This window comes from Penaeus japonicus, unplaced genomic scaffold, assembly GCF_977035675.1.
Source record: "Penaeus japonicus unplaced genomic scaffold, GWHDUDI00000001_assembly GWHDUDI00000015, whole genome shotgun sequence".
NCBI lineage: Eukaryota > Metazoa > Arthropoda > Malacostraca > Decapoda > Penaeidae > Penaeus > Penaeus japonicus.
In genome coordinates, this window is record NW_028234417.1 from 36,817,770 (window position 1) to 36,840,269 (window position 22,500).

A 22,500-nucleotide genomic window follows, 5' to 3' on the forward strand; every position below is an offset into this window, starting at 1 on the left:
GAGGTCATGCTCTTGCTCCTCGACCCGATCAAGCAACTCCTTGACCTGTGTCGGATTATAGGCCTCAGGGAAAATTGGCAACAACTAATATAAATGAATCATAACAGTTATCAAAAACTTTGGTGACAATTGGGTAATTCTTGTAAATTAAAGAATTTTGATATCTACTGTACAATAATACATTCTAGGCTACAGTACTGTAAATATAATTTAAAAAGGTTTTACTGCAATCTGCAACTAGCAATGCATCAAATCAACTTAAAATACTTATACAAAAAATGAATAATGAAATAATTAAAGAATATACTAAAAATGATAAATGAATGAACAGATACCTGGTAAACAGATTTGAAGTCACCTTTCAACTAGAAGTTTAGATCATAATGGAAAAGAGAAAAATGGAGACACGAAGACCAACAGAGACCTGAAGTCCCACCTCCCATGCTTGGTTGCAAAAGATGACCCAGAATATAATAATAACCCCTAACTCAGAAGAATATAGAGTATCATATTCTTAACATCTTCCTAAAAGTCTAAGTAAAAAAACAAAAGGAAGGAAACCCCTCATGCTAATTTTGAGATGAGACTGGGAGCTTTCTCCTCGTTGACCAAACCGGAGACAAAACCATAAATTACCTCTTTGTTTTGGATAATCTCCAATATCTCAATAAAAATGAAACTCACCATTATCAACAAGATAATTTCACTGAAGAGGAAAATCAATAAATAAACTTGGCACAGATTTTAAAACCTGTAACATATCTCTAGAAATAACTAAATTGGGTTGTATTTCATCTATAATTAATGTTATTAGTATTTTCATACATCTACATGCATAAGTAGCATATATTATGACAAGTTTACATAAAACACAATCAAGATCAATTCATTCCTCTGACGCATTAGAATCTAAACATGTGGTTATTTTCTACTTAACAGTTACAAAAAATATACTATGATATCTACAGGAATATGATATATACATAAACTTTGTCAAACTCCATTATTTCGGTCCTTTGCTCTTTCAATTGAACCCCAAACGATCAATAGCATTTCTGAAGTCAGCCTTCGGCCTCCGAATTCTGCCAACATTTACCTGGTTCTCCAGACTGGCCACCCTATGCCGCAGGCTCTGGGCATCTGAGCTCATCTCCTCCTTGTCTCGCCTCAGCTTATCGACCTCACGCTCAGACCTGTCCAAGTCACCTTCGCACACCTCCAACTTTTTGCGGAGTCGCGTGAGGTCGGCCGTGAGGGAGGCTATGGTGTTGCGAGAGTCAGCCAGGCTTAGCTCGAGCTTGGCTCTCGACCTAATGGGAGGGGACTGCAAGGGAAGAAACACCAGTACTTCTGCTGTTCCCCGTAATAATATCCGTACCAGATGAACCAAATGGCTTTGCCTTATGTTCCCTCCTTTTTACAAAGACGATAACAAAACTAATATTTTTTTCTCATCATTAAAAATACTTTCTGTATCAGTTTCTTTTTAAATCAGATTTACTACATATTCCACATACATAGCATTCATAACTAATTCATGTGAAAAGATTTTTATAACTAGTATATATACTAAAAAAATTAGCAGATTTCTGTTAGTATTACATAGTGCTAGCACTTTGGTTTGTTAGTTCATACTAAGTATGAAACATCTACTTCATTTGATTAATATAATAAGTCACTGTACCAAGAAACCTATATGAATGCAGATTTGTATTCTGAATGGTTAGTCATGTGTAAAACTGTCATCCTTTCATGTCAGTTAAAAATCCGTCACAAACTCTGTCTGATCAGAAGTGTCTGCCACTTCTCTATCTCGCTGCTACTCTACCACTCCTTGTACACATCCGTGAGGTTCATCTACATCCTCTACGCCCTTCAACCGTAATGAGTGTTCTCAGCTAAAGTTCAGTCACTACTCTTAGTCGTCCAACTTTCACATTACTCAAAGTTTTCTTCAGTGAAACTATCTAGTAAAGCTTTCCTCAAGGTTGGCCTCCACAGTGGCTGCTCAACCGCATGCAAGACAGAGTACCTGAAGGCGGGAGGGAGGACTCAACCTCCTCCCATAACACAGGAATGTGAAGGGAGTCTTCATAACGTCAAATGAAGAAAGACACGAGATAATATTTTGGGCAGACCATGTTCTTCGAGCCCAGACTGGAATTGCTCTTATTTAGCCTAATTATGTTTATTTAACAGTTATCTTCAAGGAATTGCCCTTATTTTGGCTAACTATGTTTGTTTAACAGTTATCTTGAAGGAATTGCCCTTATTTTAGCTAATTATGTTTATTTAACAGTTATCTTGAAGGAATTACCCTTATTTTTGCTAATTATGTTTATTTAACAGTTATCTTGAAGTTGTACCTTTCCTTTATTTTCTTTAAAAAGGTAAAGGTAATTAGGGCTAACAAATTAAGATAATACTGACTTGCATTTCAAGTAAGAAGCTGAATTAATCACAATGCAGTTAAGGGTCTTTGGTTCAACCAATTTTTTTTCTATTGACATAGAAACCTAGATGTAATAGTAAAATAACAATAAAATTCATATAAAATATGATGATAAGAAACTTGAAAGATAATAATGATAATGAACTAAGATAATAATAGTAAGGCAATATTTGCCTATAGAAAATATATAATAATAATAATAGTGATGATGATGATGTTAATGATAATGAAAGTGATAATGATAATGTTAATAGTAATAATGATAATGATGATGATGATTAATAATAATAATAATAATAATAATAATAATAATAATAATAATATCAATAACAATATCAATAATAATAAAATGATATTAATAATATTAATAATAATAATAATAATAATAAAAATAATAATAATAATAATAATACCAATAATAATAAAATAATATTAATAATAATAATAATGATAATAATAATAACGATGATGATATGGAAAATAATAATACAAATACAAAAATGATAGTAACAGTAACTATAATAATAATAATAATAGTGAACCTAATAAAGAACTAATTAAAATAATAATAATAATACTATAATAATAATAATAACAATATCATATCAATAATAATTATAATACTATTAACAATAACAATAATAATGATGATGATGATAATAATAATAATAATAATAATAATAATAATAATAATAATACAAAAATAATAACATAAAAAAATGATATCCATATAATAACAATGACAATAATAATAATAATAATGATAATAATAATAATAATAATAATAATAATAATAATAATAATAATAATAATAATAATAATAGTAATAGTAATAATAATAATAACAGTAATAATAACAGTAATAATAACAATAATAATAACAATAACAATAATAATAACAATAATAATAATAATAATAATAATAATAAATAACAATAATCATCATCATCATTGTCATCATCACCAAATAATAATGATAATAATAATAATAATAATTATCAATATTATTAGTATCATTATCATAATAATGACAGTGATTATAATAACAATGATGTGAAAGTTTCAAAATATTAATAACACCAGTAAAAATGAAAATAATGGTAATAATCATAACATCGGTAACAATGAGCATGAGAATAATGATGATAAGAATAATCACTTATTGTAGAAGTTCACGCAAACAAGAGCAAGGCGTTTCCTGTCTTAACGAGAGTAATGGATGTTTGTAATGGAAGCAACTCAGTGAAAACCCTTGAGGTCCACCAATAGTTCATTCAAGCTTCAAGAACTGTTACAGGATCATGCACTGTGCATGCTGGTTTCCATTCCCTGTCTGACGAGAGCCCAGAAGAGAGGAAAAAGATACGTGTCTAGAAGTAGCATCCGATTGCGTAGAGAGGTCAAGCGCATTCCTTGAAAGAGTATTCTTGAAAGCAGCAACAAGAGCCTAGGTTCTCTGTATCTAAATCTATCATGTTATTTGGTGGTGTCCAAGTGCTGAGCTCTGTACACTCTCCACCTGTGGCAGGTCTAGCACCTGGGAACAGGATGGGACATGTCTGGTACCTGGTGGAACAAGTCTAGCTCAGAGTGGTGGTGGTGGAGGTGGTGGTGGTGGGCCCCAGTGGCCGTGTTGGACGGGGAAGCTCTTCCACCGTTCCGCAGACGGGTCTTCAGGCCAGAGTTCTCTTTGTGGAGCTCCAGGTAGTCGGCCTGGTTGGTGCATCACGGTAACAGGCTTCAGTCATCCCTACTCTTACATTATCAATGATGATGTGCTTTTCCTATGCTTCTATGTACATCTAAGTACAAAACCTCATTCACACTTTTCAGGCAGAAAACAAAGAATTACACACTTTTCTATTTCATTCCCCTGGTCAGAACTCTCAAGTGCTGAACAAAGTCTGATATTACTAATGATATAAAGCAAACATGCTTTTTGTTGACTTTGTTATAATAAACCCAGCCCTTATTGTTTGACACCCATCCCATCTACCTGTGGTTAGAAGTTTGCTTCAGTTCCTACTCTGATGTCATAGCTGGTCACAAAATAATTTTCATTTGCACCGAACAATTCCCCACACACTCTATTTCTGCTTTTCTTGTCTGTCTGCCAATCATCTAAGTCTTTAAGCTGTCAGTCACACACTCAGTCTTGTTTTCGTTCCACTACATATTAATCGTAAGCTCCAATAATGTTTTAATTTCTTTCATTCATTTCTCTATCCCTTCATTTAAACCTTCATCAGTCTCTCTCACTCCTTTCTCTGATGTTAACACCCCTCAATTACTAAAACTTCATCTATTCTATCCTCAAACAGTTCTTACTCCTTTCCTCAGACAAAGTAGTTCCAAGACAATATAGTTCCTACTGCCTCTATTTGCCCTTCAAGTACTGGTTCCATCTCCCTTACTTCCTCCTTTCTCAGCTATGTGCGCTTCAATACCTGGTTTGGTGGTCAGCTTCCAGTCACAGAGGTCAACCAAAGACTTCATATTCATGTTAATGTAACAAAAAGCAAAACATGGCATACATTCTCTTCATTAAATAATTTGTTTAACATACATTTTTAAACAAAAAATTTAGCTTTGCAAACAATATCCTGCATTTTATCAAATCTATGTTTAGGGGGAATATGAATTATCTCATTCAAAATTTATATTAGAAAGTAAAGAAATTGAAGCTACACATGACAGGGACAGAAACAGCCACAGCAAGCATGAACACAATGGACACATAACCTTGAGCTCAAACTGATCAAGTAAAGTAACTACACACATATATACTACTGGTGAGACTAAAGTGCTAATACTAGCCCACATACATAAAAAATGACAAAGGAGATTTAAAACAGCAACAAATGCTTGCTAATCTTAACAATATATAACAAGTTTTATATCAGAAATCTATACTATTGATTTTAGTACTCACCCTTGACACAGGGATGGTCAGCAGTGAAGAATAAATCATGTGAAAAAAAAAAAGTTACAGCCACTTACCTGAGTCTGTTCTAGCTTGGCCTTAAGGCTCTCCACCTGCGTTTCCAGGAGATCCACCAAGAGTGCGTCGCCTGAGCCAGTAAGGGTCGTGGCACTGCTGTCCTATAAACATTCAAAAACAAAATACAGGTTTAATAATGTGAACCAAATGTAAATAAAACATGAATAACAAAATAAAAGATCTTGACAGTCCCCTTATGCATTCCATGAACCGTAAGTAAATCTCAGCCTATGTACCTTCTCCGGCCGATGTTGCGCATCAAGATCAGAGATGGAGTGGAGAGACCCTGATTCTGAGTAGCAGGATGCCAACACATCATCTTTGCTGATGCTTGGAAAGTCATCGCGAGTGTTCCTGCGCGATGTTGGCGGGGAGGACCTCGATCTCTTGCTCGACCTCGTCCTTGAATTGGAGCGTGATCGAGCTCGTTCTGATGCAAAAGGAAATTGAGGAATTTGTGTTTAGTAAGAGAAGTTAAGCAAAATATATACAAAGACTATTTGATGACAATCAAAAACATCAGCTCTGTATAACTGTAATCATAGTATGCATTACTTGTCTATAAACATAATGCTATCTAGTTAAGCCATCACTTTTAGCAAAATTTATATAAAAATGTTTTCTATTTACATAAAATTCACATGATTTCCTTATCACATGAAATATTGTTTAGAATGGAGATTCAACTTTCTCTTAAATTTTTTTAGATAACCCACTCACACTCCAAAAGTTAGATACTTCCTCCTTAGATTGCATTTTCTAGGAGGATACTAAAAAAGGGAAACTGCAGTCAAGTGCCTTTATACAAAGCTGCTATGATTAAATGATTATCACATCCATCAGAGTGAACAAAATTTGTGACACTAAGAAAAATGAATCAACATGTGTCTCTAATGTAAAACATCTGATATATGTGAGTAACACAAAAACTAAACAAAAAAAGCCACTTTAAGGAAGGAGATATGCAAAAAAAGAAAGAAAAAAAAACATTCTGAGTAGTAGTAAAGACATAATACTCCTTTTCAGTTGGAAGTAGACATTGCGTATCTTTTTTCTCATTTCCACCTGACGAGGAGTGTTGTGCTTCAACTTAAAATGTGGAATTTTGTCCATTTCTTTTCTTCTTGTGCTTTACTTCACTTTCTGATCTAGAGCCACAACTGTCCTCTCTAATAAGGACTAAAGTTAACTCCTGCTCATGAGCACTGCTATTAAGACTCTCAACTGTACAAATCAACTGGAGATACAGTGCTGTTACGTGCATTTATGTCAGAAAGCAATAACTCTCCCTCTGCTTTCACCTGTTTTCCTAGCATGCCCCTTTGTCCAAGAATCCATGCATGCCATTTCTAAAGATACACCTTTACCCTGAGTGTGATTTCCCCCAACACATGTCAACTCGTAAAATGTGCCTTCAATAACCATGGTATGAGTAGCCCTTTCTATTCTTTAAATTAGTTTTCTTTATTTCCTATCAAATAATTTTATCCCGGAATCTTGAAGATTTAGTTAAAAAGATGAGTGGAAAAAAAATTATTCACATTAATCATTCTTCTATACATGTTTTATTCAGGATGAGGATCACTCAGAACGATCATATGAATATGTACACCATTCCCCGTCCTTTAGCCAGGGTAATATGAATCCCCTTCCATTCTGTCACTATGGATCCAAGGGAGAGTTATTACTCATTAATTTACGTGCCACACCAAGACCAGCAGGCAACCACCACTGCGCAAGAATAACATTTCCTTTCTCCTCACCGCACTTATAGTTATCCTCCTTGCTCTGGACACGAATCCCACCTGATGTTTCTGATGCTGTCCGATACTCATCATCTGATGAAAACACGTAGCGGCTGTTGGCGGAGGATATGGAGTCGTTGTGAATGTCGTTTCCTTGGTCGCGTTCCGCTGCCATGCTCTCGAAGGTTGAACTGGCAAAGGTAGCATGCAATATATATTTAATGTGATTTAACTATAAGGATTTTCTTAATAAGAATGCAATTGCTAGTTACAATATGGTCTTTTGTAATTAAAATTTCAGTCTAAATCTAGCATCTAAGCTTCTGAAATACAGTTCCCTATCTTTTAAAAATCATAATGTATCAGGCCATACAACAAAAGTACCACAAAAACATGCATACAATTGTCCTAGCCATACCTCTGCGAATTATGCCTATCCCTCTTGGCTACAATTTCCCTCTCAATCTGTTCTCCGAGGGTCAGCGGTCGATCCTTGGATTCCTTGAGGTTGGCAGCATTTCTTAAAGCTTGGACCCAGTTCCCTCGGATGCCTGATGTTACAGCCGAGAATACGTACTTCTTCTCTTCCCAAGTCTGGTTAGCAAATGTAAACAAATGTAAAACTTATCATTTTAGAAGATGTAAATAGGAAAAAGAGAGTTAGGTGCAAGAAATTAATAACTATTCAAGTTGTGCATAAAGGATTGCAAAAGTAATCAAAATCAGGCAAAGATCCATAATAAAATAACTAAACTAAACCATTCTTTGCAAAACCTGTACGATTTCTAATCCAATCCAAAACACACATTTTTCTTCCCCTTTGAATTACATCACTTGATAAAAACCGACTCCGCCCAAACACCTACCAAGATCATGAAGCCGTAATTTCTGGCAACATCACACTCTTCGATGGACTTTGCAACACTGAGGTCGATAATGCCATCTAAGATGCCATTGTCCTCTGCCGTGGGGTCTCGGTAGAACATCAGGCCCGTCCCTCGTAGGACAAACCAATACTTGATCCAATCCTTTGTGCAACAAGAAAGGAATCATTATAAGAAGTTTACTTTAAGAAGTTTACTATAAAACACATTAAAAGGAGTATAATAACTTTAAAATGTTTTCAGGTGTGAGTGGGTGTGAGTGTATGTATTTGTAGGTGTGCATGAATGGGTATTGGTGTGTGTGTGTGTGTGTGTGTGTGTGTGTGTGCGTGTGCGTGTGCGTGTGCGTGTGCGTGTGCGTGTGCGTGTGCGTGTGCGTGTGCGTGTGCGTGTGCGTGTGCGTGTGCGTGTGCGTGTGCGTGTGCGTGTGCGTGTGCGTGTGCGTGTGCGTGTGCATTTATGTAATGGTATGTAATAGACAGACCCAAACTACTTACATGGTTGAGTGACTGCTTCATGAGCCAGCCCTTTTTTATATATAGGAGGTCTTCTGCAGGAAGGTCAACCCGCTGCAGGTCTGGATTGACAGTGTAGGGAGGAGACACCTCCAGACCACAGCCATCAGGGTCACCTCGTACTTGCTGTTGACAAAAGCCACGAGAACTGTATAAATACATCTGCATTTGATGCTTAATATTCTTACATGCAACAAATATCTAACAACATTCATGAACTTAAACATCCCAAGGCATAGTGAAGCCATTACTTACATGGTCTGGATGCGAGGGTTCGGGTGTTTCCTCAGACGATGTTCTGGAGACCTCAGGAGCAGCGTCTGTCTCATCTTGGGCGTCTCTTTCGCGAGTCGGCTTCACATCACCCAGACCAGACTGCTTGCAAAAACAATAGTATAAGCATTAACATTATAACCACTACATGTTTACCATAAAAAAATATTTAATAAGACTTTTTTAATAAGACTTTTGACTACACTTCTGACACAAAACCTAGCTATATTGTGATGGTCTTGCAAAAAAATTTATTCATTAATATTTCCCACATCATAATTTCCTTTTCCAAGAACAATATCAAAGGCCAAAATATCTACAAAAGGTAAAATCTAAGTATAAATGCCTTAATTACATCAACAAATGGATATGATATGTGTCATGCTCTAGACTTCTTTATGTATGTCAAGGTAAGATCTCTTCCCTTCCTTCCCTTGAAGCCTGCATGCACTTGGAATATCACCACATTAACCCATTGGTCGCGGTATTAAAAAAAAGGTCTGTGCAGTAGGATGGCTGTTTTAAATGTCTGGCATGATGCTGCTAATGGGTTAACATTCTGCCTACCTTGCTGCTTAGGTACGACAGCGACGAACTCCCTCTCAACCGTGTTATTGAGTCAGCAATGTCTTTCAGTTTTTCTTCACGCTTTGTTTCTTCTAAGTCCGTGAGCAGAAGCTGTCTTGTAACTTCACCTGAATAATGAAGACAAATTAATATACAAAAAAAGATATATATTTATGCAGTACACATATATAAATAATCATGAGTATAAAGTTTAGGTTATTGCCAGCCTGAGGCCTTCTGCATCTGCTAACAAAACCTCACCTGTAAAAATAAAAGTAATTGGACCTCCATTTTATTGCTCTTATATTACAGATGTTTTTGTTCGCTAAATAGCAAAATGTATACAATACACTCTTACTATCAATTAATGTGTAAATAATGAACTAAACATAACTAATGAAGTTGTCCATTTATGCACTATGGAGCTAGAGATTAGCCTTACTATGTCACTGGCAATATCACATTTAAACATTAGTTTTAGCACAAGTAGAGTATAAGAAAGCAGCAAATTTGACATGTAGCTTTCTCATGTTAACTATCCTACAAAGAATCTACAAACTTTGCAAGAACAAAAGGAAATTTCAGATGAAAAGTGATATTGTATGATCTCTAATCATGTAAAACTAAAGCTAATATAGATGCAAAAGTACGGCATTATTAAAGAATAAATAAACGTACTTTCCTATGTCAAATAACTGCACCAAGATAAATAATCGCCTAAATTCGACAGCTATCACCTAGGTTAGATTCATGATGAATGCATTCAACTATGATTAAATTACTAAAATTCTTTGTATAGGTCATGTTCTTACAGAATATCTAAGAATCTACACCTGTTCAGATGAACGTCTCATATGTTCAGGGAATGACCCACACATGCTACCATGCATCATGTCAAACAAAAAAATCTACATCATTAATAAGAACTTCACGTTAATAAATACAATGTCAACACACAACAGCAAAACAAGAGGGACAACATACAGCAACACATAAACAGAAATATTAATAACACACAGCAGTAACACAAAGCATCATGCAAGTGGTTAAAGCATGGAATGCACACACTGAATGTGATACCAAACATATTCTTAAAATTTTAGTTTTTTTTATACATCTACAAACATAGTTATTACAAGACATAAAAACTAGTACAAAACAGTGAAAACACACATGACATAAACATTAGTATAAAGACAAATTACTGTACCTCACTTCTTAATGTACAAAGTACATCTTTCACCCCAAAACAATTTAGACATTTAGCTAATTCGTGGCCAATGATCTGCCTGCTATTTCTGAATAATAATGAAATACGACAAAATGGTTAATGGGAGCATAATTTACAGATATTTTTGACCTGTTCATTTTCTGTTTATCTCACTAACTCTCTCTGATTCACTCACTCACTCACTAGCTCTCGCACTCACTAGCTCCCTCACTCACTTACGCACTCACTCACTCACTGATTCACTCACTCACCTCTCACTTGCCAATCACTTACCATTCACTCACTACTCACTCACTACTTATGCACTACTCATTCATTCACTCACTCACTCACTACTTACTCACTTAATCTTTCACTCACTCAGCCATGCACAAATCATTCAATTACACTCTAACTATTGTTTGTATTGCTTTTCAATTTTGAGAAAATTCATCACTATCCTAAATATTCTCATTATATCTTGCTCAGACTTAAAAAAAAAGGAACAAACTGAGAAATTAAAGCTTCTGAAATCTATGTCAGTTTGATTATGAAGTTTTATATTCAGCTCATGAATATTAAGTTTTGGAATTAACAAGGTGATCAGAAAGAACTATCTATATCATTTGATAGAGAGCAAAATTCCACTAATTGCTGTTTATAAAATGGATAAAAAATGTCTGAGAACAAGTGAACCTGAACTAAGTGAGGACAAGGTGGGTTAGTCATGCACACACACACACCTGGCTTGTCGGGCGCCGTGCGAGCGTGGGGTCTAGTAGGAACATGCACGCCTGAATCAAGGCTCCGAAACGATGGGGTCCCCACACCACCACCACCGTCCCCACCACTGCTCCCAATACCACCCAGGGAAGAGGAGAGGGAGGAACTGACTCCCACTGAGGAGCCAGTTGAAGAAGTTGAGGACGAGGAAGACGAAGAGGAGGAATTGAGGGAGTTCAAGGAGGAGAGGGAGGAGGTGAGGGTAATAGTGGCCCTTCGGACAGTGCGAGACTCAGGGGAGGAAATAGGGTCAACAACAGCAGAATGAGCGGGTGAGAGTGCAGAGTGAGAGCCCTCGGGGGTTGAGTAAGCAGAAGTGGTAATGCTGCCCGTGGAGGAGTAGAGGGAGGCCGTGGTGTGCCCAGTGGTGGCTGTGGACCCATGCCTCAGGGGAGACACTGACGACGGCAGGTTAGCAGGAAACATTGCTGTGACTTCTGACTTACTCCTAGGCTGCGTGAGGCCTCGCACTTCCCGCTTTATTGCACGCCGCGTGCGGAACTTGTGACTCAACTTGTCCTGCGTGGGCGGACTCTCCGAGGTGGGTGGATTATCTGTGTAGTCTGGAAGAAGGATAAAAAATCAGCTCATATAGGGTGACCTCAAGATGATACATTAAATACACAATAGCATTCCTGACAAACTTCTTTCACACAAGGGGAATAATAATAGCATAATGCACTTCCAATCAGCATTAGCCACCTACAGTGACAAGCAAAAATCATTACACCAAAGGCAGATGTGAACTGAACGATGGCAAAGACAAAAAGCATCAGCAGCATGAGCAGAGTCACCAGCATCAGCCCACGGGGAGCAGCAGGCCCTACCTTCAGCGTACGGAGGCGTGTTCTCCTTGTGCTCGTCCCTCAGGATCCTGGTGGGGGGTGGGAGGGAGGACAGAGGGGTGGAGTGATACAGGGGCGTGGGGGTGGAGGCCTGGCTGGTGGAGGATGGGGGAATGGGGGTGCCAGAGGCAGAGGAGTCCTTGGTGGGGAAGACGTCCTCTTCCATATCTAGTGCAGGGGCAGAGGGGGGGCGGGTCCCCAGGGGGTCTGTGGTGCAGCTGAGGAACCTGACCCGTTGTCCCATTGGCGTCTCAAAGGTGGTGGGGGCTGCAGGGGCAAGCAGGTCCGGGGGGGTCAAGCAGGGGTCACAGTGAGGTCAAATAAATCAATAAAACAAAAACATATGTCAAGTGCCGCATTTGCATTACAAAATCTACTACTGCCAAAAAATAAAAACAATAATCCATTTAGCAGTTGCAAGACAAACTACAAGAGCCACAAAAGTCTAGCAATTTAAGGACAAAAGTAATTAGCAAAACTGATCAGCATACTCCTACAAATTGAAAAATATTGCTTATAATCAGTGCACAGGGAAAAATGAATATTATTGTGACAATCAGTTTCTTAACACAAGGTATGTCCAAAGATGTTCCTCCCTGTACTGACATATATAAAAGTCCATGTTCTGGTTTGTGTGTGCACGGACATACATACATACTTACACACACACACACACACACACACACACACACACACACACACACACACACAGAATTTAGATACATATACCAAGTCTTAAATAATTCTGTAAACGCTAAAATCTGAATTACATTTTCATGATCTCAACTATATTCATTTACACATTTATCAAGCCATCATCTTGAAAATAAATGCAAGAATACTTCAAATTTTCCTCAAGTACTGTAGTACTCATCACTTTGGACATACCCAGGTCATGAATGCATATTTTTACACACAGTCAACCAGCAAGACCATAATATCTCCCTGCTTCTTCTTACCGAGTGAAGGTGATGGAGAGTGAGACACCATATTCTGTTTTAAGACTGTCGTTGTCTTAATTCCCGGGAATGTTGCATTGCGTTTGTGCCGACCTTGTTGCTGTGGGGTTGCAAGGGTTTGTTATCCAGTGAGCAGCAATACGTTCTTGCTTAAGGTATAGTAAACTCAAAAATAACACGAATGTACATATGGAGGAGAATGGCAACCCCACAATACATGAGAGAAATGAAGGTAAAACAATTAGCTAGAGAACAATTCTTTATGGATACATTGGCCAAACGTCAAACCTTTTGTGATCTCGGGAAAACGGAGAGGACGTCCATCCACCACCTGGACTCCTCGCGACAGGTGCCCTTGATGAAAGTTACTCTGTCGGGCGCTGTGATTGCAAGACTGAACTGGTTGCCGGTCACATCCTCAGCCTGGGACACCTCCAGCACACGGTTCATGTCAACCACACCCTGGGGGATGGTTGCCGGCTGGAAAAAAGAGGTGAGTGAGTACAGGAGAAGAAAAGTCTCTTCTAGAGGTTAAACTCAAAAATGTTTTTTAAGTTGTCCTGGAGTAATCAATTTCTGATAACTATTTTTACTCTGTTGTTCATAACCTAACAAAATCAGCACAAATACAACGTACACAGAGCTATAATAACTAATTTTACACTAAGCAATGATCTGAAATTAATTTGATTTATTTAAAGGACAATAATACAAAAAATGCTAGAGGTCTAACTCAAACGGTATCAAGTAATAGAAACAAAACAAACTTCCCAACAAACAGGACACATGCCTCAAAAGGTTGGGATTCGTGATAACTAACCTTCAGCACTTAGAAACTGTGTCAACTTGTGTTTATATTCAAGAGATACCGTGCTAATTCCCTGCATTGATGACCCACTAAAAGCAAATTCAACTTGATCCCACCTTGTTATTACACCCTTCTATGAGAAACTGTGTTCATTGCTGTGTACTGTATAGGTTAAAATATGCCGAAACAAGAAGAGTAAAGGTATTGCTTTAAGAACACTATGGATAGAATAGATTGTAGGATAGGATTAAATTAAATATGCAAATGTCTGAGAATGTTTTAAGAAGATTAATAAACAAATACACAGAAAAAGGAATGAATAAGTATTATAAAACAATGACACAACTGTCAAACATAGAGAGAGACTGGATTAAAAAAGACAATGACAGATGAATAACCAAATGAAAATCCAGAGATGCAACTGTGCAATAGTTTTATAAAGAAAAAAAAAGTGTCAAAGATGAAGCTAAACAAATAAATAAATAAAAAAAAAGAGGAAACATAAGCTAGATGCAAAAAAAAAAGGTATACAACAAAACCAGACTAACCAAACACAAAACTGATACGCAATAAAAGTGCCCTAGAGGAACAGCTCCTATAAATCAGCGCCACAAACACGGGCAGGATAGAGATTAAGAGCAACTCACATGGTCGTCGACAGAATAGGTCAGCTCGCCATCGTCGTAGAGGACAAACCACCGTCTCTGCCATCTCTGTGGGGGGAAAAGGAAAATGTGAGACATTCTTCGTGTTTTGGAGAGACATTAAAAAAGAGACATATCTAGTCTATCAATACAACAGACTGCAGGATGTTTATAATAGCACAAGAAAAATGAATTAGTGGATAAAGAAGGACATCAACATTAAATATACATAATACAAAATCACCTTTCAGATAATCAATAAATGTCACTATTCTTTCTTAGATAATCACCAGATGTCATAATTACCCAAAAGCATTTCAGATAATTAATAAACGTCATGTACACCCAACGCATTTCAGATAACTAACATAAAACATAATTACCCACAACATTTCACACAAAAAATGGGCATAAATACAATTTGGATAATCAAAAATCCCATAATTACCCAAAGCACTTCGGATAATCAAGAAACCTCATAATCAAAGCATCTCATACAACCAAAAAAAAAGACTTAAATCACCCCCAGCATTTCAGATAATGAATCAATATACAAAGTGAACTAATTACTAGTGGCAATGGACGCCAGCCGAAGGTGACAGGCGGGACAGATAGAAAGTAAGGTAATGCATTTGTCACACACACGACCTTGACTCACTAAATGGGGACTTCAATGAGGAGGAGGGGGATTGTCATGATATGATGATGATGATGATGGTGGTGGAGGTGATTGTGATGATGACTGTCATGATGATGGTGGTGATTGTGATGATGACTGTCATGATGGTGGTGATTGTGATGATGACTGTCATGATGGTGGTGATTGTGATGATGACTGTCATGATGATGGTGGTGATTGTGATGATGACTGTCATGATGATGGTGGTGATTGTGATGATGACTGTCATGATGATGGTGATTGTGATGATGATGATGGTGATTGTGATGATGACTGTCATGATGATGGTGATGGTGGTGATTGTGATGGTGATTGTTATGATGATGATTGTAATGATGGTGGTGGTGATTGTGGTGATGATGATGGTGTAATAATGAATTGTAGCAAAATAAATATAGACAAAGTTGATAGATGATATAAAAAGGATCTATTTTATTAGCGTGGTGGAAATGTTGCATTTATATGTGACTGTATTTGGTTCGATATGAGTTTGAGTTTCTAAGTGCTTGCAATGCTTTTTTTGATGTGTGTGTGACTGTCATGATGATGGTGATTGTGATGTGTGGTGGTGGTGATTGTGTGACTGTGTGTGGTGTGTGTGTGTGGTGTGTGTGTGTGTGTTGTGATGTGTGTGTGTTGTGGTGATTGTGTGTGTGTGTGTGGTGTGGTGTGTGTGTGGTGATGTGTGTGGTGGTGTGTGTGTGGTGATTGTGTGTGTGTGATTGTGTGTGTGTGTGTGGTGTGTGTGTGATGGTGTGTGTGTGTGTGTGTGTGTGTGTGTGTGTGTGTGTGTGTGTGTGTGTGTGTGTGTGTGTGTGTGTGTGTGTGTGTGTGTGTGTGTGTGTGTGTGTGTGTGTGGCTGTGTGTGCGTTTGCGTGTGCGTGTGCGTGTGCGCGTGTGTGTGTATGTGCCTGAGCTTGTGTGTGTGTGCCTGAGCGTGTTTGCCTGCGCGTGCGTGCCTGTGCGTATGTACCTGTTCATGTATATGTGTATACCTGTGCATATGTCTGTTGGCCTGTGTGCGCGTGTCTGTGTGCTTCTGCTTGCGTGTGTACCTGTATGTGTGCGTGTACGTGTGGGTGAACCTACGTGCATATGAGCAAGCACACATACGTCCTAAATACTTGCTCTGGAGGAGCTGCCTTGAGTGCGAGGTGTGAGGCAACGCATGCGCGGAGGTTACTGTGTTACCTCAAGTGGCGGGTAACCGCACACCTCTGAGTGTGTGCACTCACCCTCAAGGGTCAGCACTCACACTCAAGTGGGAGCTCTCACATTCAGCGGTAACGCAAACCCAAAGGTGTAATCCCCACCGCCATACCCTGAGCTATGTAGGCAGGTTGCGCCGTTGCAGGTGTGCTGGCTCTAGGGAAGGAGGGAACTGAGGGGGGGGGGGGTGGAGGAAGAAGAGGAGAGAGGGATGGGAGAGGGAGAGAGAGCGGGAGGGAGGGAGAGGGAGAGGGAGAAGGAGAGAGAGAGGGAGGGAGGGAGGGAGGGAGGGAGGGAGGGAGGGAGGGAGAGAGAGAGAGAGAGAGAGAGAGAGAGAGAGAGAGAGAGAGAGAGAGAGAGAGGAGAGGGAGAGGAAGGACAAGAGAGGGGGAGGAGGGAGAGGAGAGAGAGAGAGGGAGAAGAGAGAGGGAGAAGAGGGAGAAGAGAGAGAGAGGGAGAGAGAGAGAGGGAGAGGAAGAGAAGAGAAGAGAGAAGGGAGGAGGAAGAGGAAGAGGTAGAGGGAGAGGGAGAGGAAGAGAGAGAAGGAGAGGGAAAAGGAGAAGAGGAAAGAGGAGAGGAAGAAGGAGGAGGAGGAGGAGGAGGAGGAGGAGGAGGAGATGGAGAAGATGGAAGAGGAGAAGAAGACGAGAATAGAAAAAGGAAGAGACGGAATGAGGGAGGAGCAGGAGAGGGAGGAGATGACGGTGATGAGGGCGGAGAGTTCTTGAAGGATTCCCCAGCACACACCCTCAAGGCCTACGACCTCGATGTAGACCCGCCATGAACCCCCACGAGAGAGGCCAAGCGACGGGTGTGCGTGCGTGTGTAGACGTGTGCGTGCGTGCGTGTGTGTGTGTGTGTGCGCGAGTGTGTATACAAGCAGCTAATACCGGTGTAGCGGCGATAGAAAGTCAAGCGGCATATGACACACTTCTCCTCCACGGCAAAACTTCATTCACTCCTCCATTCACTCCGGCCGGAATCCTTCCCCCGCCACACCTGTCGCTCGCCCCCTTCGCCGACCCGCCTTCCCCGAACAGGTGTTTCTACCTGGTTCTCGCCGAGGCAGGTCCGTCGCCATAGGACCGTAGCACACCTGCCTGCCTCTTCGCCCCTTTCGGATCCGAAGCTCATGCTCATGTCAACACCTTCTCCCGACATGTCTAACAGGCTGCGCCTCTCGTGGCACATCCAGGTGATTGAATGGAATGAATTGAATAACTGATAAATAAGGTGGATACGTAGATTGATAAATAAAGAGATAAATAAATAGTTTGTTCTCGGTTAGCGGGCAACTGGCATGTTCTTCGCCCTAGCCAGAAGCAAGCACTAATCACGCTAAAGAAAAACAGGTGTGGGTTGCATGAATCCCTCCCCTCCCTCCCCCTCTCCCCTCCCAACAACCCTCTAGAGCAAGCAATGAGGCCCAAGACACCTGTTCGCGCGCAGGTGCAAGCGCTCAGTTCCAAAGTGAACATAATTTCATCTAATGAGACGTAGATGCAGCAGGGCAGGTGTTCAGAGCAGCGTCGCAATCATACCGGCAAATGGTATGAGTGCAAATACCCGGTTTTTGCAGCGAGTGGAAAAAAAGGTTGGAATCCACAGATAACCTTTGTCGCTCTTTAGACTTCGTTTATTGGGACAAACATTCGCATCCTAAACTGATGACGTAACACCGGTTATCTTCACTCTCGTATCAATAACACACACACACACACACACACACACACACACACACACACACACACACACACACACACACACACACACACACACACACACACACACACACACAGGGAGAGGAATCCGACATTAGTCTTACGTGACTGACTCGAGCGTGAGTGAATCTCACACACACACAAGTAAAAAAAATGTGATCGAAATTCAAAAAAAGAAAGGAAAATCTAAAACTAAAACCGAGACTTGATCACACACACACGCAGAGCCATTTGAAGAAAGGGAATGAAAGTTCTCGCGTTTCCAAGGCATCAATTTATTACGTGAATTATATATATACTTATATACTTTGGTAACAGCGCAGCCATCGTGATTTTCCCGCGCATTCGCCGAGCCTAACGATAACCCAAGGGAAATTCTACCACTGATGCTGTGGGTTCGTTCCCTTGGCAACGGTGTCATCAAGCACAGGAAAGGGAAAAGATAATCTCAGACGATAAATATGAGAAAATAAATCATCACACACAAGAAAAGAAAATTGACTTTACGTATAAGAAACGGCAAGAGAAAGATCACACACAACAAAATAAAAGTGTCATCGCCCACAAGAGTAAAAGGAAAATGTCATACGCAAAAAAAAAGAAGAAATACCGCAAATAAGGAAAGAATGCAAAAAATATTCGTGCAACAACAACAAAAAAATCAAACACAAAACAAAAACAGAATATCACCACACAAGAAAAGAAAAATGGAACCACTCACACACACAAACAAACAATAATAATACAAAAAATACATCATCTCACACACAAGAAAACAAACAATTAACATCACCAACAAAGAAAAGAAAAAGGAAAATGATGAGACACAAGAGAAAGCTTTTTCCCATCTTGACTTCCTGCCACGCGTTCTAGCTCTCATTCTCTCGTAACAGCAGGAGTCACGCTGAATTATTGCAGGTCTTTATTTTATATATATTATTGCATTACTATTTTATTACATTCACATACATTATTAATAAGTATCATCATAAATTTCTACAAATTATCATATCATATAATATTCCTATAGATATATATTACGCATTATTATACTATATATTACTCTGTTTTCATAATATAGTTTATAAACTGAGATAACTTTAATCTCAATGCAGATTTCTATGCATCCTATAAAGTACAAAGAAAGATGATGACCCGAGATTCTAGAGAGAAGAGAAAAGAGGGAAGATCTGTAACAATGGCTCAGTAATAGAGAAAAGAAAAAGGGCGTAAATCTGCTGTTTGTACGTCCTCTACTGTTGCAGGGCATCGTAGAAGGCAACAGGAGTGGGATCAACAGGATTTCAACACGGTGTGCAAATTAAGTTTATCAGCGGATGTCTGTCTACCTTATCTGGTTATTTATATTTATAGATTTTTTTTTTATAGTCTTGTGTTTTCTTTGTCTTTTTTTCTTTTTTTTCCTATTCTGTTTTTTATTATCATCTTTTTCGTTTATCATATATATATATCATATATATATATATATATATATATATATATATATATACATCCTTTCTCTCTCTCTCTCTATCTATTCATCAATTTATCCCTTCCCCGAATCGGCCATTAATCTTCACCAGAACTCCGGGCGAATCGACGAATGGCGCGTCAATTTTCACCAATATTAAATAAATTATGATGCCGCTTTATTATTCATGAGCAACCGCGGGCCAAATAAAGAGCCGATCCTTCCAAATGGCCATCAGCTTTGGAAGACGAAGATTAAGCTGGATCTTATTTCGAATTAGTATCAATTAGTGTCTTCGCGTCGTTTCGAAACAAATCGGAACAGTTTCGAACGCTAATGTTTACATGTCGAACCTTCATAAAAGGACATTTACATATATTCTTTTATATTCATAATAAAACATATTTATTTTAGATTGTTTTTCAATCGTATTTTACTGGTAATAAGGAAGAGTGCATGACAGATAACGTTATAGTTCCTTTCCTGTACAACGACTGTTCCGAGCGAAATCTCATGCATGAGCTTAGACACGTTTCATGAAAATTTCATGACTCTCTGTCAAGTATTAGTAATCGGATTTCCATGTTAAGTCTTTTTTTTAGCCTTTCCATTGGAATTTCATTTTACTATTATCATCATTTGACTTCTGCATAAAAAATAATAATCATACTGTTTTTATAATATTTATTGCGATAAAGTATCTGAATAACTATACAATCAGATCAGAGACTCGGTACCATATAACAAATAACTAAACACATAAGACGTAAACACATTACAAATAAATTTATTGCAAAGCTTCTTATATATAAAATATAACACTATACATACAATTCAAACAGTCAAGATATACAACTTACTATTTCTCATTTTCATCACCCTATTCCTTCTCTTATCCCATTTCCTAATTTCTCCAATCAATTCACTCAACAAGTCCTCCTAAATCATTAATTAACTGCTTCTGTCCATTTATCTATCACCCTTTCTCTCTTTTTAGGACATCTGACAAGTATATCTGCCGCCCGTGCACCACCGAAGGCCGGATCAATTAAATTCCATTATCAAATCAAGTCTCCGTCAAAGTACACTCTCTGGGTACATCATATTTTTTTCCTTCATAAGCGTCCCTGGCACAGTACATGCATGTCCTTGGCACACTAGACGAGGGAGAAGAGTAAATAAACACACGGGAGATGGAATATGAAAAAAAAAGATGAGGAGAAAGGTACATAAACATGAGTATATTCATTTTTATTTTAAGTTCGTTTCTTTTCGGGTAGGGTACGTTGCCCGACGCCCCCCCCCCCCCAAAAAAAAATGGTCCAATAATAAATTCAATACTCACCCCAGACTAGTTCGTTACATTATAGCAAAGTACTAAAAAAAACATACACTCTATACAGACTTCGCATTAGGAAAAAATCGGGCCCAACTACAGATAAGAAGAGAACTATAAACCGTGCAAATCTTAGACGAATAGGCCTCCAAGGTCCCGCATAGGCCTACACCACCCATAAACATCTTCGTTAGCGGGCGCTGGGGCTTGAATCCCATTGGGTCGCCCGACGAAGGTTCACTGTGCAATAAGTGAAAGTGATTCGGGGATTGGGAGGGGGGGATTGGTCTGGAGGGGAGGGGAGGGGAGGGGAGGGGAGGTAAAGTGAGGGCATGGGAGGGTAAATAGGGAGGAGGACGGGGTTGAGACGATAGGGAGAGAGAGAGGGAGAGGGAGAGGGAGGGGGGAGGGGGTGAGGGGGATGGTTACTCGAGCCCAGTACTCCAGCCTGTACTTCATCTTCATCACAGTATCTCTTCATCCTTTTTTCATGTCCATTTTCTCTCTCTGATCCTCACATAAGGATGCGTCTCTTCCACCTCCTCCCTTTCGTTCTTCTCTTTTCATCTCCTTTTCTCTCATCTCATCTCCCTTCCCCTCCCCTCCTATCCTATCCTCTCCTCTCCTCTCCTCTTCTCTTCTCTTCTCTCCTCCCCTCTCCTCCCCTCTCCTCTCCTCTCCTCCCCTCCCCTCACTTCTCCCTTTTCTTGATTTTTTTATCTCTTCCTTTTTTTCTCTTCTTCTTCTTATCATTATTATTACTGTTATTATCATTATTATCCTTGTTGTTGTTGCTCTTCTTCTTCTTCCTCCTCCTCCTCCTCCTCTTCTTCTTCTTCTTCTTCTTCTTCTTCTTCTTCTTCTTCTTCTTCTTCTTCTTCTTCTTCTTCTTCTCCTTCTCCTTCTCCTTCTCCTTCTCCTTCTCCTTCTTCTTCATCTTCTCCTTCTTCTTCTTCCTCCTCCTGCTCCTCCACCTCCTCCTCCCCCCGTCTCAATCCAAGCTCCGCATATCGCTGCACAAACACCGTAACGCAACCCGACTGAGGTCAGTGTTCTCGGTAAGGCGACCCGGAGCTAAGAGTGGGGACTTATCTCACATCAACACCTTCCCGCCGCCCACCTCGAGGGCGGGCGTGAAGGCGCCCACTTTACTCCTCTAAACTTCTTCCCCTTCTCCGCCCCCCCTCCCCTTCTCTTCTCTTCGCCCTCTTCACTCTTCTCTGATTCACCTGTTCGCGTCCTTTGAAGGTTCCTTGCGTCTCCTTTTCATTCCGGTCTCTCGTCCCTTTCGCCTGTTCCTTCTTCTCGCTTCTCTTCTGCTCCTCTCTCCTTCTTCCACATCTTATCCCTTCCCCCCCTCTCTCTCCCACGCTCGCTCGTTCTCTCTCTCTCTCTCTC

At 39.4% G+C, this 22,500-nt stretch overlaps 1 protein-coding gene across 33 annotated transcripts in view; it reads right to left on the minus strand.

The window, feature by feature from the left end:
- osp (myosin phosphatase Rho interacting protein outspread) overlaps positions 1 to 22,500 on the minus strand; it is a 99,995-nt gene that overhangs the window by 19,625 nt on the left and 57,870 nt on the right. For 8 of the 33 annotated variants that reach the window (XM_043006457.2, XM_086544871.1, XM_086544867.1 and 5 more), the window contains 16 exons: positions 14,690 to 14,755; positions 13,523 to 13,714; positions 13,235 to 13,334; positions 12,258 to 12,542; positions 11,391 to 11,993; positions 9,438 to 9,565; positions 8,853 to 8,972; positions 8,580 to 8,723; positions 8,065 to 8,226; positions 7,617 to 7,792; positions 7,217 to 7,389; positions 5,690 to 5,883; positions 5,453 to 5,554; positions 4,019 to 4,165; positions 1,097 to 1,324; positions 1 to 45 (listed from right to left, as the gene is read on the minus strand). The exon at positions 1 to 45 is cut by the window's left edge and continues 47 nt beyond it. In XM_043006457.2, the coding sequence (XP_042862391.2) occupies positions 1 to 45; positions 1,097 to 1,324; positions 4,019 to 4,165; positions 5,453 to 5,554; positions 5,690 to 5,883; positions 7,217 to 7,389; positions 7,617 to 7,792; positions 8,065 to 8,226; positions 8,580 to 8,723; positions 8,853 to 8,972; positions 9,438 to 9,565; positions 11,391 to 11,993; positions 12,258 to 12,542; positions 13,235 to 13,334; positions 13,523 to 13,714; positions 14,690 to 14,755 (2,865 nt within the window). The remainder of the gene's footprint in view (positions 46 to 1,096; positions 1,325 to 4,018; positions 4,166 to 5,452; positions 5,555 to 5,689; positions 5,884 to 7,216; positions 7,390 to 7,616; positions 7,793 to 8,064; positions 8,227 to 8,579; positions 8,724 to 8,852; positions 8,973 to 9,437; positions 9,566 to 11,390; positions 11,994 to 12,257; positions 12,543 to 13,234; positions 13,335 to 13,522; positions 13,715 to 14,689; positions 14,756 to 22,500) is intronic. The other 25 variants (XM_086544893.1, XM_086544892.1, XM_086544888.1 and 22 more) reach the window with 16 other exon arrangements.